This window comes from Somniosus microcephalus, chromosome 12 (assembly GCF_052327205.1).
Source record: "Somniosus microcephalus isolate GS21.2 chromosome 12, FLI_Smic_1.0, whole genome shotgun sequence".
Classification (NCBI taxonomy): Eukaryota; Metazoa; Chordata; class Chondrichthyes; order Squaliformes; family Somniosidae; genus Somniosus; species Somniosus microcephalus.
The window spans coordinates 2,066,577-2,078,890 of record NC_140998.1 but is presented as its reverse complement, the minus strand read 5'-3'; the positions used below and the strand labels follow the sequence as shown (position 1 = coordinate 2,078,890).

At 44.8% G+C, this 12,314-nt stretch overlaps 1 protein-coding gene across 3 annotated transcripts in view; it reads left to right on the top strand.

Annotated features, from left to right (window-relative positions):
- flvcr2a (FLVCR choline and putative heme transporter 2a) overlaps positions 1-12,314 on the top strand; it is a 238,658-nt gene that overhangs the window by 49,136 nt on the left and 177,208 nt on the right. For all 3 annotated transcript variants that reach the window (XM_086002524.1, XM_086002523.1, XM_086002525.1), the window contains exons 2-3: positions 5,602-5,743; positions 10,948-11,088. In XM_086002524.1, coding sequence (XP_085858650.1) covers positions 5,602-5,743; positions 10,948-11,088 — 283 coding nt within the window. The remainder of the gene's footprint in view (positions 1-5,601; positions 5,744-10,947; positions 11,089-12,314) is intronic.

Sequence of the window (12,314 nt, the reverse complement as noted above, 5' to 3'; positions counted from 1 at the left end):
AGGAAGGATGTGATTGCATTGGAGAGGGTGCAGAGGAGATTCACCAGGATGTTACCTGGGCTGGAGCGCTTCAGCTATGAAGAGAGACTGGACAGGCTGGGGTTGTTTTCCTTGGAGCAGAGAAGCTAGTAGGGAGGTAATGGGCTGAATGGCCTCCTTCTGTGCTGTGTGTCCATGGTTCTAACTTAATCAAACTTCTGAGCAAAGTGTAGCTTTTTTTAATTAAAAAAAATCACTCCTTCCCCTCTTACACCTCCTGTCTGTCAAAAGAATTGTAGAAGGTTCCAAAGTTTTTTTCCATTCATGGGATGAAGCTGTCATTTGCAAGGCCAGCGTTTATGGCCCGTCCCTAATTTCCCTTGATAAGTTGCTGCTGGAATGTTGCAAAGGTAAATAAACTCTTATTTTGAACAACGTACACTTATAAAAATGATACTTTGACTTGGCGGTGGCCTTTCCTGTTTCTCATGTATTGGTTGAAACCAGAAGCTGGAAAGAATGGTGGTGTATTGTGGAGTCCTGTACAGGAGCACTTGTGTGCACTGTAGTGTGACTCCAGATCATGACATTGGCTAGGGCCCAGCATTATCGTTCGTCAACATCCTGGTGGCACCCCTGCGTGTTTGTAGCTTGCTCCTTGTTTTCTGGAATGATTTTACTACTCTTCTGGATAAGCACGGTAGATAAGGTTCTATTTTTTTCCATCTTTAATACCCTGTCCAATTTATAGAAAAATCAGCATTTGTTAAAAATTCAACTTCCAAAGATTGAGAAGTTTGAGGCAAAATTAGATTTACAAAATTCGGCATTTATTGCATTTATTTGTAAGGGCTCTTGAGTCGGGGCCGGGGGCATCTGTTACTAAAACACAGCTGCACGGTTATAGCTCCAGGTAGCTCAAATATTTACCTGAGAGATGATGGGTATGTTCTTGGTTAGTGTGTATTTAGTTGATCTTTCAGTACTTGAGTTCATTCCAGTAAAGGCAAACTAGATTCAGTCTCAAAAGATGTCCTCCAAATGAACATTATTTTGTAATATCGCCAACACACCCCTCCCCCACAGAATTTTGTCTGCTTCTGAAGCCACCGACTCGCAAAAGGCTTTTTAAAAAAAAAAGATAGAACATGTATTTATATAGCACCTTGAAACATCTTCAGGACATCCCAAAATACTTCACATTCAATAAATGCAGTTACTGTTGTTACGTAGGCACATAGGCAGCCAATTTGCACACAGTAACATTCCACAAATGCCAAAATGACAGATGGGTAAAGATCTACTGGTCCATCCAGCCTGTCCCATGCAGCCTTGTCCATCACAATACAGACACTCCCCACCCCACCCGGAGACATGTAATATTCAGGCCAATTAAGGAGGAAATTTCCTCTCCTCCCCCTTAGGTGATTGAAAGTAGTTCCAAAGGCCACTCTGGCCCTGATTAACTATACAAAGTACCCAGTTCTGGTACAGGGTGATCTCTACCCCAGCCTTTAACAGGTACAGCTCTCACTTGAAGGAATTCGGCACGAACCCGGGAGCCCGTTCCACAGGTCCACTATTCTCTGGGGAAAACCTCCTAACGTCAAACTTGGATCATTTCCATAAATTGAGACTGTGACCCTCGTGCTCCCTAATCTAATTAGTCTACACAAACACAATGTAGTCTGTTCATTATCTTAAACCTCTATCAAATCACCCACAAGTCTATGCTCTCTGAAGTACAGCGAGACAGCACTTTGAGCCTTTCTGGGTAACTAAAATGCTTTAAAGTGGGAATTAATCTTGTGACCCTCCTCTGACATCCCAAAGCCTGTCTCGCCCACCATGTGAGGAGACCAAAACTGGACACGGTTCTAACTGAGGCCGAACCAAGGTCTTGTACAAGGACAAAATGTTATGCTTTGTTTTATAGTGAATTGTGCTGTAAACACACCCGAGCACCCTATTAACCTTAGCTATCGCTTTCCAACATTGGTCAGGACCCTTTGGAGATCGATGCACTAAAATGCTCAGATCTTTCTTTCACCACTGGCTTTAATTCTTTTCCCAAATGGTGAATGACCAGTTGGTCTATTTTTAATGGATTTGGTGGAGGGAGCAATGTTGGTCCGGATACCTGAAAAACTAGCTGCACTTTGAATAATTTCGCGTGATCTTTACATCCAGCTGGACAGGCAGATGGGGCTTCCGTAATGTCTCGGTCAAAACACAGTGCCTTCCCTCAGGACTGCATTGGAATATTGACCTGCACCGTCTGGTCAAGCCTTAGAATATTGACCTGCACCATCTGGTCAAGTCTTAGAATATTGACCTGCACTGTCTGGTCAAGTCTTAAAATGGGACTTGGACCCATAACCTGCTGCTTGAGGTGAAGTTGCTATTTCGTTGATTGGCTGCTTCTTGCAGGCAGCACTGCTTGGGGATTGTGGGCTCACATCACTTGATTTTCTATCCATTTAAATGAAAGGACAGAAGATCAGGGTCTGTGATCTGCCATTCCTGGCCAGTACTCTCTGCAATTGCTGCTTCGCACCAGGAGTGCCCAATGTAGAGTTACATTTAATTGTACTAGCAGTAACAGCCCTCTCATACTTCACCCAAGTGAATACTCTTCACGTCTGAACTTAAACGGTGCATCTCCGCTGGATATTTCATCCCTAAGGGCAGCACAGTGACGCCGATACTGTCCTACCTGGTGTTTGGGCAGGCATTTTCCACAGAAGGCCTTGGTGGTGCTTGAGCAGGAATTGTGGCTGTGGACACAAACTTGCATTTATATAGTGCCAATCGCTTCACACATGGGTGAAAGCGAAGGAGAGATTAGGAGGGGTGACCAAAAGCTTGGCCCAAGAGATGCATCCAGGTTCCAACTAATAGTTTAGAAGCATTGGAAGGCTCTGCCACCAATGGTGGGGCAAAAGGAGGGGGGGCTGGAATCTGAAGGAGGGGGCAGAGATTGGGTGGAGCATAGCCATGGAGGGATTGATGGACAAGGACAAGAATTTTAAATGTGTTTCTTTGGGGAAACGAGAGGTAGTGTAGGCCAGCAAGGATGGCGGAGTGGAATTTAATGCACAGCAAGATATGTGCAGCAGAGCTTTAGAGCAGTTGCAGCTTGGAGGATGGAAGGACAAGGGGTAGTTAAATCTAGAGATGACAAAGTTATGGATGAGGTTTGAGGCAGTGGGGAGGCTGAGGTAATGGTGGAGGGGCTGTGGTAATGGTGTAGGTGGAGGAGGAGGGGCAGAGGAGAAGGTGCTGAGGGTGGGGGCAGAGGGTGAGGGAGGGGGCGGAGGATGAGGGACTGAGGGAGGGGTGGAGGCAGGTACAGGAGAAAGAAGCATACTGTCTGATTAGTTCAAGGTTGAACAGAAGCCAAGACTCCTGATTAACTAGTTGAGCTTGAGCGTGGAGCTGGTGTGATCGGAGGCTGGAATGGGTTGGGGGTGGGGGGAGAGGAGGTGTGAGTGTGGGGGAGTGGGTGTGGGGGAGGGGGAGTGTGGGGGAGTGGGTGTGGGGGAGGGGGAGTGTGGGGGAGGGGGAGTGAGGGGGAGTGGGGGAGAGTGAGTGAGGAGGAGGGGGGAGAGTGAGTGTGTGTGTGTTGTGTGTGTCGGCTGCAGGACGATGGCTTTGCTCCTTTGATGTTGGAGGAAGTTGTGACTCCTCCGAGACATGATGTCCGACAAACATCCGTCCTGTGACTCTGGCTGAAATCATTTAACTTGTGGCAGCCCAGTTAATACTGCCGACTGGTACTCAATTTGGGTCAATTTTTTATATGGAATATAAGTTACTTATTTTGAACGGTGGCCTTGCCGCTTTGACTCGAATAGTTCCATTCTTTTCATTATGCTGATCACTGCCATGTTTTTCTCCCTCTATTTCCTTGATTTTATTTTCTTGATATTTCCCCCCCCCCCCCCCCCCATTTTAAGCGCAATACGTATGGATCCTTGGTGAATAAAAGGGGGAAGTACTGGAAATCTGCAGCAAGTTGGGGTCAATGTCTGTGAAGAGAAAAAGCAAGTTAACATTTTGGGTCAGTCCTTTCAGAGCTTCAGTGCTGACAGACATGCAGGGCATTTCCAGTATGTTCTATTCTAATTAATTTCCACCACATCATGAAGCAACTTCTCAAGGGCAATTAGGGATGGGCAATAAATGCTGGCCTTGCAGTGATGCCCACATCCCAGGAACGAATAAAAAATAATTCTGAGCATGCGAATGTTAACTCTGGTCCAAGTCCAACTCTAGTTACTGATCCACTGGTTTTAGATCTGTGGAGTACTTTGCTAACCCAACCGTAGTAAGATCCAGCCCAGTGACCCCTATTAATGTTTACAGGTGGTTAAAAATCATAGGATCCTGACATTCACGCCGCATTAAGCGTGCAGTGCGAGATAATCGACAATTACAAGGTTGTAATTCTATGAAGCAGTTTTTTTTTGTTTTTCCAACTATCTTTTTGTTCTCTCCTCCCGAAGGCTGTGATTTTTATCTGGGGAACAATTCTACAGGCACTGGCAGCACTCCAGATTCTTGCCTAATTGGCATTCTTGTGTGAGCCGAAGACAGTGAGTGGTGGCAGGCTGTATTCCTGTGAGGAGTATCACAGCTGAGCCCGCTTTGTCCACATTTAACGTGTGTTTTCTAGCAGGTGTCACTGGATAGCATTGGAAGCAGAAACACTAGCTGATGTTTTACCACCCCCCCCCCCCCTTTCCCTCCTGTCGCATGTGTACACTAACAGCAGTTCTACCATCCTCAGTGATCCCTGGTGAATACCTAACTCTGAAAACTCTGAGCATTGATCCTGGGACTGTCTTAATGGACTGCTCTGATAAAGATCTTTGCATTTGTGGGTAAGAAAATGATCACTGGATGGCCCTGAAGAAACTGGAGGAAGAATAGCAGCGGCTGTAGAAATGATATTGCAGAGTTCCATTGAGAGTGTGTTGGAGGACTGAACAATGGCCAGTGTAATGCCCAGCTTCAACAAGGGAGACTGAACTAACCCAGGTTAACATCTGCAGTGGGGAACATTGTGCTTCACAAACATGACCGACTTCTTTGAGGAGTTGACCAATATGGTGGAGGGGGAATATTGGCATGTTTTCAACCACTAACCCTGGATTCAAAGTCCACAGTCTCAACTCTCTGGAAAGAAGTTTCTCTGACCCTGTGTTCTAAATCCCTGTGATTGAAGCAGAGACCACATAAATATTTAATAATAGATTGGATGTTTGAAGGGAAGGGGGATAGAGGGATATGGGAACTGTACAGGCACGTGGGATTAGATAAGCGCCCACACGGGCTAGTTGAGCCAAATAGCCTGTTTTCATGGTGTGACTGGTGCGACTGGTTGGTTTGGTATGCAGGTGCAACCTGTCCTCGTAATTTAATCCTTTAAGCCCTGGTATTTCCTTCCCATTATATAGCAGGTATACAAAAGTTGATCTAGATGAAAAAGTAACTAGCCTGATGGTGATGTAGAATATGACTGATATGTGGATCACCAGTAAGTAAAGTATCTGTAACATCATATCCACTTTTTTGGCATTGGCTGTCAATAACATTTCCTTCCACCTGTCTCCACAGATGGGGGTTGCAGTGGGGTTTCTAGTTCCTCCCATGCTGGTACCAAATGTGGATGACCTGGATCAACTGACTTACCATATCAACGTCATGTTTTATGGCACTGCTGCAGTGGCAACTGTGCTTTTCATTCTTGTCATCCTAGGTAAGGAGCCTGTTGAATTATCCAAGCAGGACACATTGCCAGAAATGTATTATTAACTCGAGTTGGCAGCTGATTCTGGCTTTGCTTCTACAGCAGCAGTTTGCTTGCTTCAGGTAGTTTCCTTATGCAGTGGTGCAGACAGTATTATGCTGCACTGTCTGTGTATTTACTGAAGATAAACATTTTTTAAACCTTAAAAGGTGATTATGCCCGTCCAGAGTACACACACAAGGGTGCAAATTGAGGAGAGCAAGATAAGTGGTGAATCGTGAACAAACAAATGCACTCGCCCTTTGCTTCAAAACTATTATCGTATTCAACGCCTACTTTATATATACAGAAAGGACTTGCATTTATATTGTAGTTTTCACATCTTCGGGATGTCCCAAAGTATTTCACAGCCAACGAATGAGAATCATAGAATGGTTATAGCACAGGAGGAGGTCATTCGGCCCATCGAGCCCATGCTGGCTCCCTGCAAGAGCACTTCAGCTAGTCCCACTCCCCCGCCCTTTCCCTGTAACCCTGCAATTTTTTTTACCTTCAGGTACTTATCCAATTCCTTCTCCTCGTTCTTCCTACCAAAATGTATTGCTTTGCACTTTACTGCATTAAATTTCATCTGCCACGTGTCCGCCCATTCCACTGGCCTGTCTGTCTTTTGAAGTCTATCACGATCCTCCTCACTGTTCACTATACTTCCAAGTTATGTGTCATCTGCAAATTTTGAAATTGTGCCCTGTACATCCAAGTCCAAGTCATTAATATATATCAAGAAAAGCACTGGTCCTAGTACCGACCCCTGGGGAACACCACTGTACACCTTCCTCCAGTCCGAAAAACAACCGTTCACCACTACTCTCTGTTTCCTGTCACTTAGCCAATTTTGTATCCATGCTGCCACTGTCCCTTTTACTCCATGGGCTTCAACTTTGCTGGCAAGCCTATTATGTGGCACTTTATCAAATGCCTTTTGGAATTCTAACCAAATAGATTCTGTCCTTGACCCCTCCAGGACATCCTCTCTCTCCAGCACTATAATCTCCTTAATCAATACTGCCACCCCACCTCCTATCTTTCCTGAACACTTTCTATCCAGGAATACTTTCTATCCAGGAATATTTAATACCCAATCCTGCCCTTTTTTTGAGCCAGGTCTCCATTATCGCCACAACATCATATTCCCATGTGGCTATTTGCGTCTGCAGCTCACCAACCTTATTTACCAGGCTTCATGCATTTACACACATGCACTGTAAACTTATCTTTGACCACCTTGTATTCTCTCTCAATCTGACCCCACCTAATAACCACACTATTTCTTATGCTATCTGTCTCTCCCAATCCTTTGTGCACCTTGTTTCTCAAAACATAGAAGTATAGAAGATAGGAGCAGGAGTTGGCCATTCGGCCCCTCGAGCCTGCTCCGCCATTCAATGCAATCATGGCTGATCATCCAAATTCAGTACCCTGTCCCTGCCCTCTCCCCATACCCCTTGATCCCTTTAGTCTTAAGAAATATATCCAACTCCTTCTTGAATATATTTAATGAATTGGCCTCTACTGCCTTCTGTGGTAGAGAATTCCACAGGTTCACCACTCTCTGGGTGAAGAAATTCCTCCTCATTTCTGTCCTAAATGGCCTACCCCTTATCCTTAGACTGTGACCCCTGGTTCTGGACTCCCCGACCATCGGGAACATCCTTCCTGCATCTAGTCTGTCCAGTCCTGTCAGAATTTTATAAGTTTTAATGAGATCCCCTCTCATTCTTCTAAATTCCAGCAAGTACAAGCCCAATTGACCCAATCTCTCCTCATACGTCATTCCTGCCATCCCAGGTATCAGCCTGGTGAATCTTCGCTGAACTTCCTCCATGGCAAGAACATCCTTCCTCAGATAAGGCGACCAAAACTGCACACAATACTGAAGATGTGGTCTCACCAAGGCCCTGTATAACTGCAGCAAGACATTCTTGTTCCTGTACTCAAACCCTCTCGCTACAAAGGCCAACATACCATTTGCCGCCTTAACCGCCTGCTGCACCTGCATGCTTACCTTCAGCGACTGGTGCACAAGGACACCCAGGTCTCGTTGCAGTTCCCCTTCTCCTAATCTATTGCCATTCAGATAATAATCTGCCTTCCTGTTTTTGCCACCAAAGTGGATAACCTCACATTTATCCACGTTGTATTGCATCTGCCATGCTTCTGCCTAATTACCCAACCTGTCCAAATCATCCTGAGTTTCTCAGCATCCTCCTCACAGCACACACGCCCACCCAGCTTTGTGTCGTCTGCAAATTTGGAGATATTACATCTAGTTCCCTTGTCTAGATCATTAATATATATTGTGAATAGCTGGGGTCCAAGGACCGATCCCTGCTGTACCCCACTAGTCACTGCCTGCCACTCCTGAAAAAGACCTGTTTATTCCAACTCTGTTTTCTGTCTGCCAACCAGTTCTCTATCCAAGTCAATACCTTGCCCCCAATCCCATGTGCCTTAACTTTACACGCTAATCTCTTATGCGGGACCTTATCAAAAGCCTTCTGAAAGTCCAAATACACCACATCCACTGGTTCTCCCTTATCTATTTTACCAGTTACATCCTCAAAAAATTCCAGTAGATTAGTCAAGCACGATTTACCTTTTGTAAATCCATGTTGATTTTGTCCAATCCTGTCACTGTTTTCCAAGTGCTCTGCTATTACATCTTTTATAATGAACTCTAGCATTTTCCCCATTACCGATGTCAGGCTTACCGCTCTGTAATTCCCCGTTTTCTCTCTACCACCTTTTTTGAATAGTGGGGTAACATTAGCTACCCTCAAATCCATGGGTACTGTTCCAGATTCCATCGAATGTTGGAAGATGATCAGCAATGCATCTACTATTTCTAGGGCCACTTCCTTAAGTACCCTAGGATGTAGATTATCAGGCCCTGGGGATTTATCGGCCTTCAATCCCATCAATTTCCCTAACACCATTTCCCTACAAATACTGATTTCTTTCAGTTCCTCCCTTTCATCAGACCCTATGTTCCCCGACATCTCTGGGAGGTTATTTGTGTCCTCCTTTGTGAAGACAGAACCAAAATATGTATTTAATTGGTCTGCCATTTCTTTGTTCCCCATTATAAATTCCCCTGATTCTGACTGCAAGGGACCTACGCTTGACTTCACCAATCTTTTTCTCTTCACATATCTATAAAACCTTTTACATTCAGTTTTTATGTTCCCGGCAAGCTTACTCTCATATTCTATTTTCCCTTTCTTAATTAATCCCTTTGTCCTCCTTTGTTGAATCCTAAACTGCTCCCAATCCTCAGGTTTACTGCTTTTTCTGGCCAATTTATATGTCCTCTCCTTGGATCTTATGCTATCCCTAACTTCCCTTGTTAACCACGGTTGAGTCACCTTTTTTGTTTTATTTTTATGTCAAACTGGGATGAACAAATTCTGTAGTTCATCCATGCGGCCTTTGAATGTTTGCCATTGCCTATCCACCGTCAACCCTTTGAGTGACATTCCCCAATCAATCCTACCCAACTCGCGCCTCAGACCATTGTAGTTTCCTTTATTTAAATTGAGGACCCTAGTCTCTGAGTCGACTACTTCATTCTCCATCTTAATGAAGAATTCTATCATATTATGATCGCTCCGACCCAAGGGGCCTCGTACAACAAGATTGCTAATTAATCCTTTCTCATTACATAATACCCAGTCTAAGATGGCCTGATCTCTGGTTGGTTCCTCGATATATTGGTCCAGGAAACCACCCCGTAAACACTCCAGGAATTCCTCCTCCACAGTATTGTTACTAATTTGGTTAGCCCAATCTATATGTAGATTAAAGTCACCCATGATGACTGCTGTGCCCTTATTGCACACGTCTCCAATTTCCCATTTAATGCCATCCCCAACCTCAGCATTACTGTTTGGAGGTCTATATACCACTCCCACTTCTCCTTTCTAATGCTTCATCCCAGTGCCCAATCCACTGCCAAATTAGTTTAAACCCTCCCCAACAGCACCAGCAAACCACAGTCGTCGTCCCGTTTCCCCCCCCCCCCCCCCCCCCCCCCCCAACCATGGCGAGGACATTGGTCCCAGCTCTGTTGAAGTGCAACTTGTCCGGCCTGTACAGGTCTCCCCTCCCCCAGAACGGTCTCAATGTCCCAGGAATCTAAAGCCCTCCTTCCTGCACCATCTCTCCAGCCACGCTTTCATCTGCTCTCTCCTCCTGTTTCTATACTCACTAGCTCATGGCACTCTACCTTTTGAGGTCCTGCTTTTTGATCACTTCCCTAGCTCCCTAAAAATCCGCCTGCAGGACCTCATCCCTCTTTCTACCTATGTCGTTTATAACGATATGGACAACGACCTCTGGCTGTTTACCCTCCCCCCCCCCCCCCCTCTCAGAATGTAACTTTTTTAAAATATAGTCACCGTTATGTCGGCAAATGGGGCAGCCAATTTGTGCACGCCAGTCTTCCACAAAAAGCAATGCGATAAATGACCAGTTAATCTGTTGTGGTGGTTGAGGAACGCAGGAACTGGAAGAGGCCATTCAGCCCCTCGGGCCTGTGCTCCCATTCAATCAGATCGTGCCTGATCTGTACCTCAACCCCATTTACCCACTGTTCTTCCATAACTCTTAATTCACCTTCGCTTGCCTAACAAAACTCTATCAAACCCAGTTTCCTCCATATCCCTTGATACCCTTCCGTAAATAAAATCCACCAGATTGTTGTAAAAGCTCAGTGGGTGACATTTTCAACTTAAGCGGGTTGTAATGAGGACGGTAGCGCATCAACTTCAGTGTAAAGGAAAATTGGGCTGGGTGTCGTTTTAGAATTAGGGCAACTATATTCCATGCTATTAAGCCAGGCAGCAATAATGTGTGTGACCCTGGGTATGCGTTCAGTGATGTAAGGGGAGCTCGTGCCACATATTAATGTGCTTATAAGATGGCACTCATTTGTTGTTTTCAACATTATTATTTTAATTCCAAATTTGTTTTGCTTCACCTGATCAAAGCTGGAATTTAAAAAAGGTTGCAATAGTATTTAATGCCCCTCTTTTTATAAAAAAAAAAAAAAAAAAACATTTAATATATTTTTGAATGCATTGCTTTGTACAAAGACTGTAGTTAAAGGGCCAAATGGGTGTGGTCTACTTTATAACTGCTTTCTTTGATTTCAGTTTTTCAGGAGAAGCCAGATATTCCGCCAAGCCAAGCACAGGCAGCTATCCATGCCAACTCGTCGCAGAATTACTCGTACATTCAGTCTATTCTGCAAATGATCAGAAGTACACCATTTTTTCTTCTTGTCGTCAGCTATGGTAAGCTTCTATTCCGTTTTGTTCATTTATTTCCTCTCCCGCCCAAAAAACCAATGATGTTCTTTTTATTCCTCTTAACTATGGCTGGTCAAGCAACCTTTTTGTTCTTGTGATAAACACAAGCGATTTAGTGCATCCCTGTTCTTCCTAAACCAGCCTCCCACACAGTCATAGTGGTGTCGTCCAATAGAAATTGCTGTTACTACAACACCTTCTTAGCCACATGCACTAATTTTGGTAGAAAACACCTGATACACAAAACTGGTAAATGTACATCATGTGCATATTTACTTAACAAACATCTGCTACCATTCTGTGCAAATTCAGTCTTTCTCTTACCAAAGTTTGGAATTCTAACATGAATTGATCAGCCACACCACCTTTTGGAGGCACTTCTAGGTTTCTTGTTCAACAGTTGCGAGTGATACTTTGACCATTAGATTGATTGAGAATATTGAATCGCACAAGACCCGCCCCTCCGCTCTCGCTGCGGACCCGCCCCCGCACTCCTGACCGCCCCCTCCCCGCTTTCCCTCCAAGTTGTGGTCAGAGGCTGCTTGACCATTACTGTGATGTTGGAAAGGTTTGTTAGTTGGTCTTGTGCTGGCTTAGAGTGGTTATTCTGATTGGTCGAGCTGACTACAATGACAGCTTCCTTCTCCATATACAATGTGGCTGGTGTTTCTATGGTGCTGAAGTCCAGCATTTTAGCAGATAAACAATAACCATTAACCAACAAGGAAGCAAAGGACACCCAACAATCAAAAAACACTCTCACTCTGCTTCTTGTCTGACCATTTTACCAACAAACGCACAAAGGTTAAAGTTCACATGTATACATTGTGCAAATGAGTATTGAGGTCACAAGCCCAACATAAGAAACAGGAGTATCATTAGGGGGATAGATAGGATTCTCTGCAGTCAAGAGCGGGAGTCCCGAAGGCTGTATTGCCTGCCCGGTGCCAAGATTAAGGACATCTCTTCTGGGCTGGAAAGAAACTTGGAGTGGGAGGGGGAGGATCCAGTTGTCGTGGTCCATGTTGGTACAAACAACGTAGATGGGACAAGGAAGAAGGTTCTGTTAAAGGAGTATGAGCAGCGAGGGGTCAAATTAAAAAACAGAACCTCAAGGGTAATAATCTCTGGATTATGACCTGAGCCACGAGCGAATTTGGCTAGGATAAATAAAATCAGAGAGTTAAATGCGTGGCTCAAAGACTGGTGTG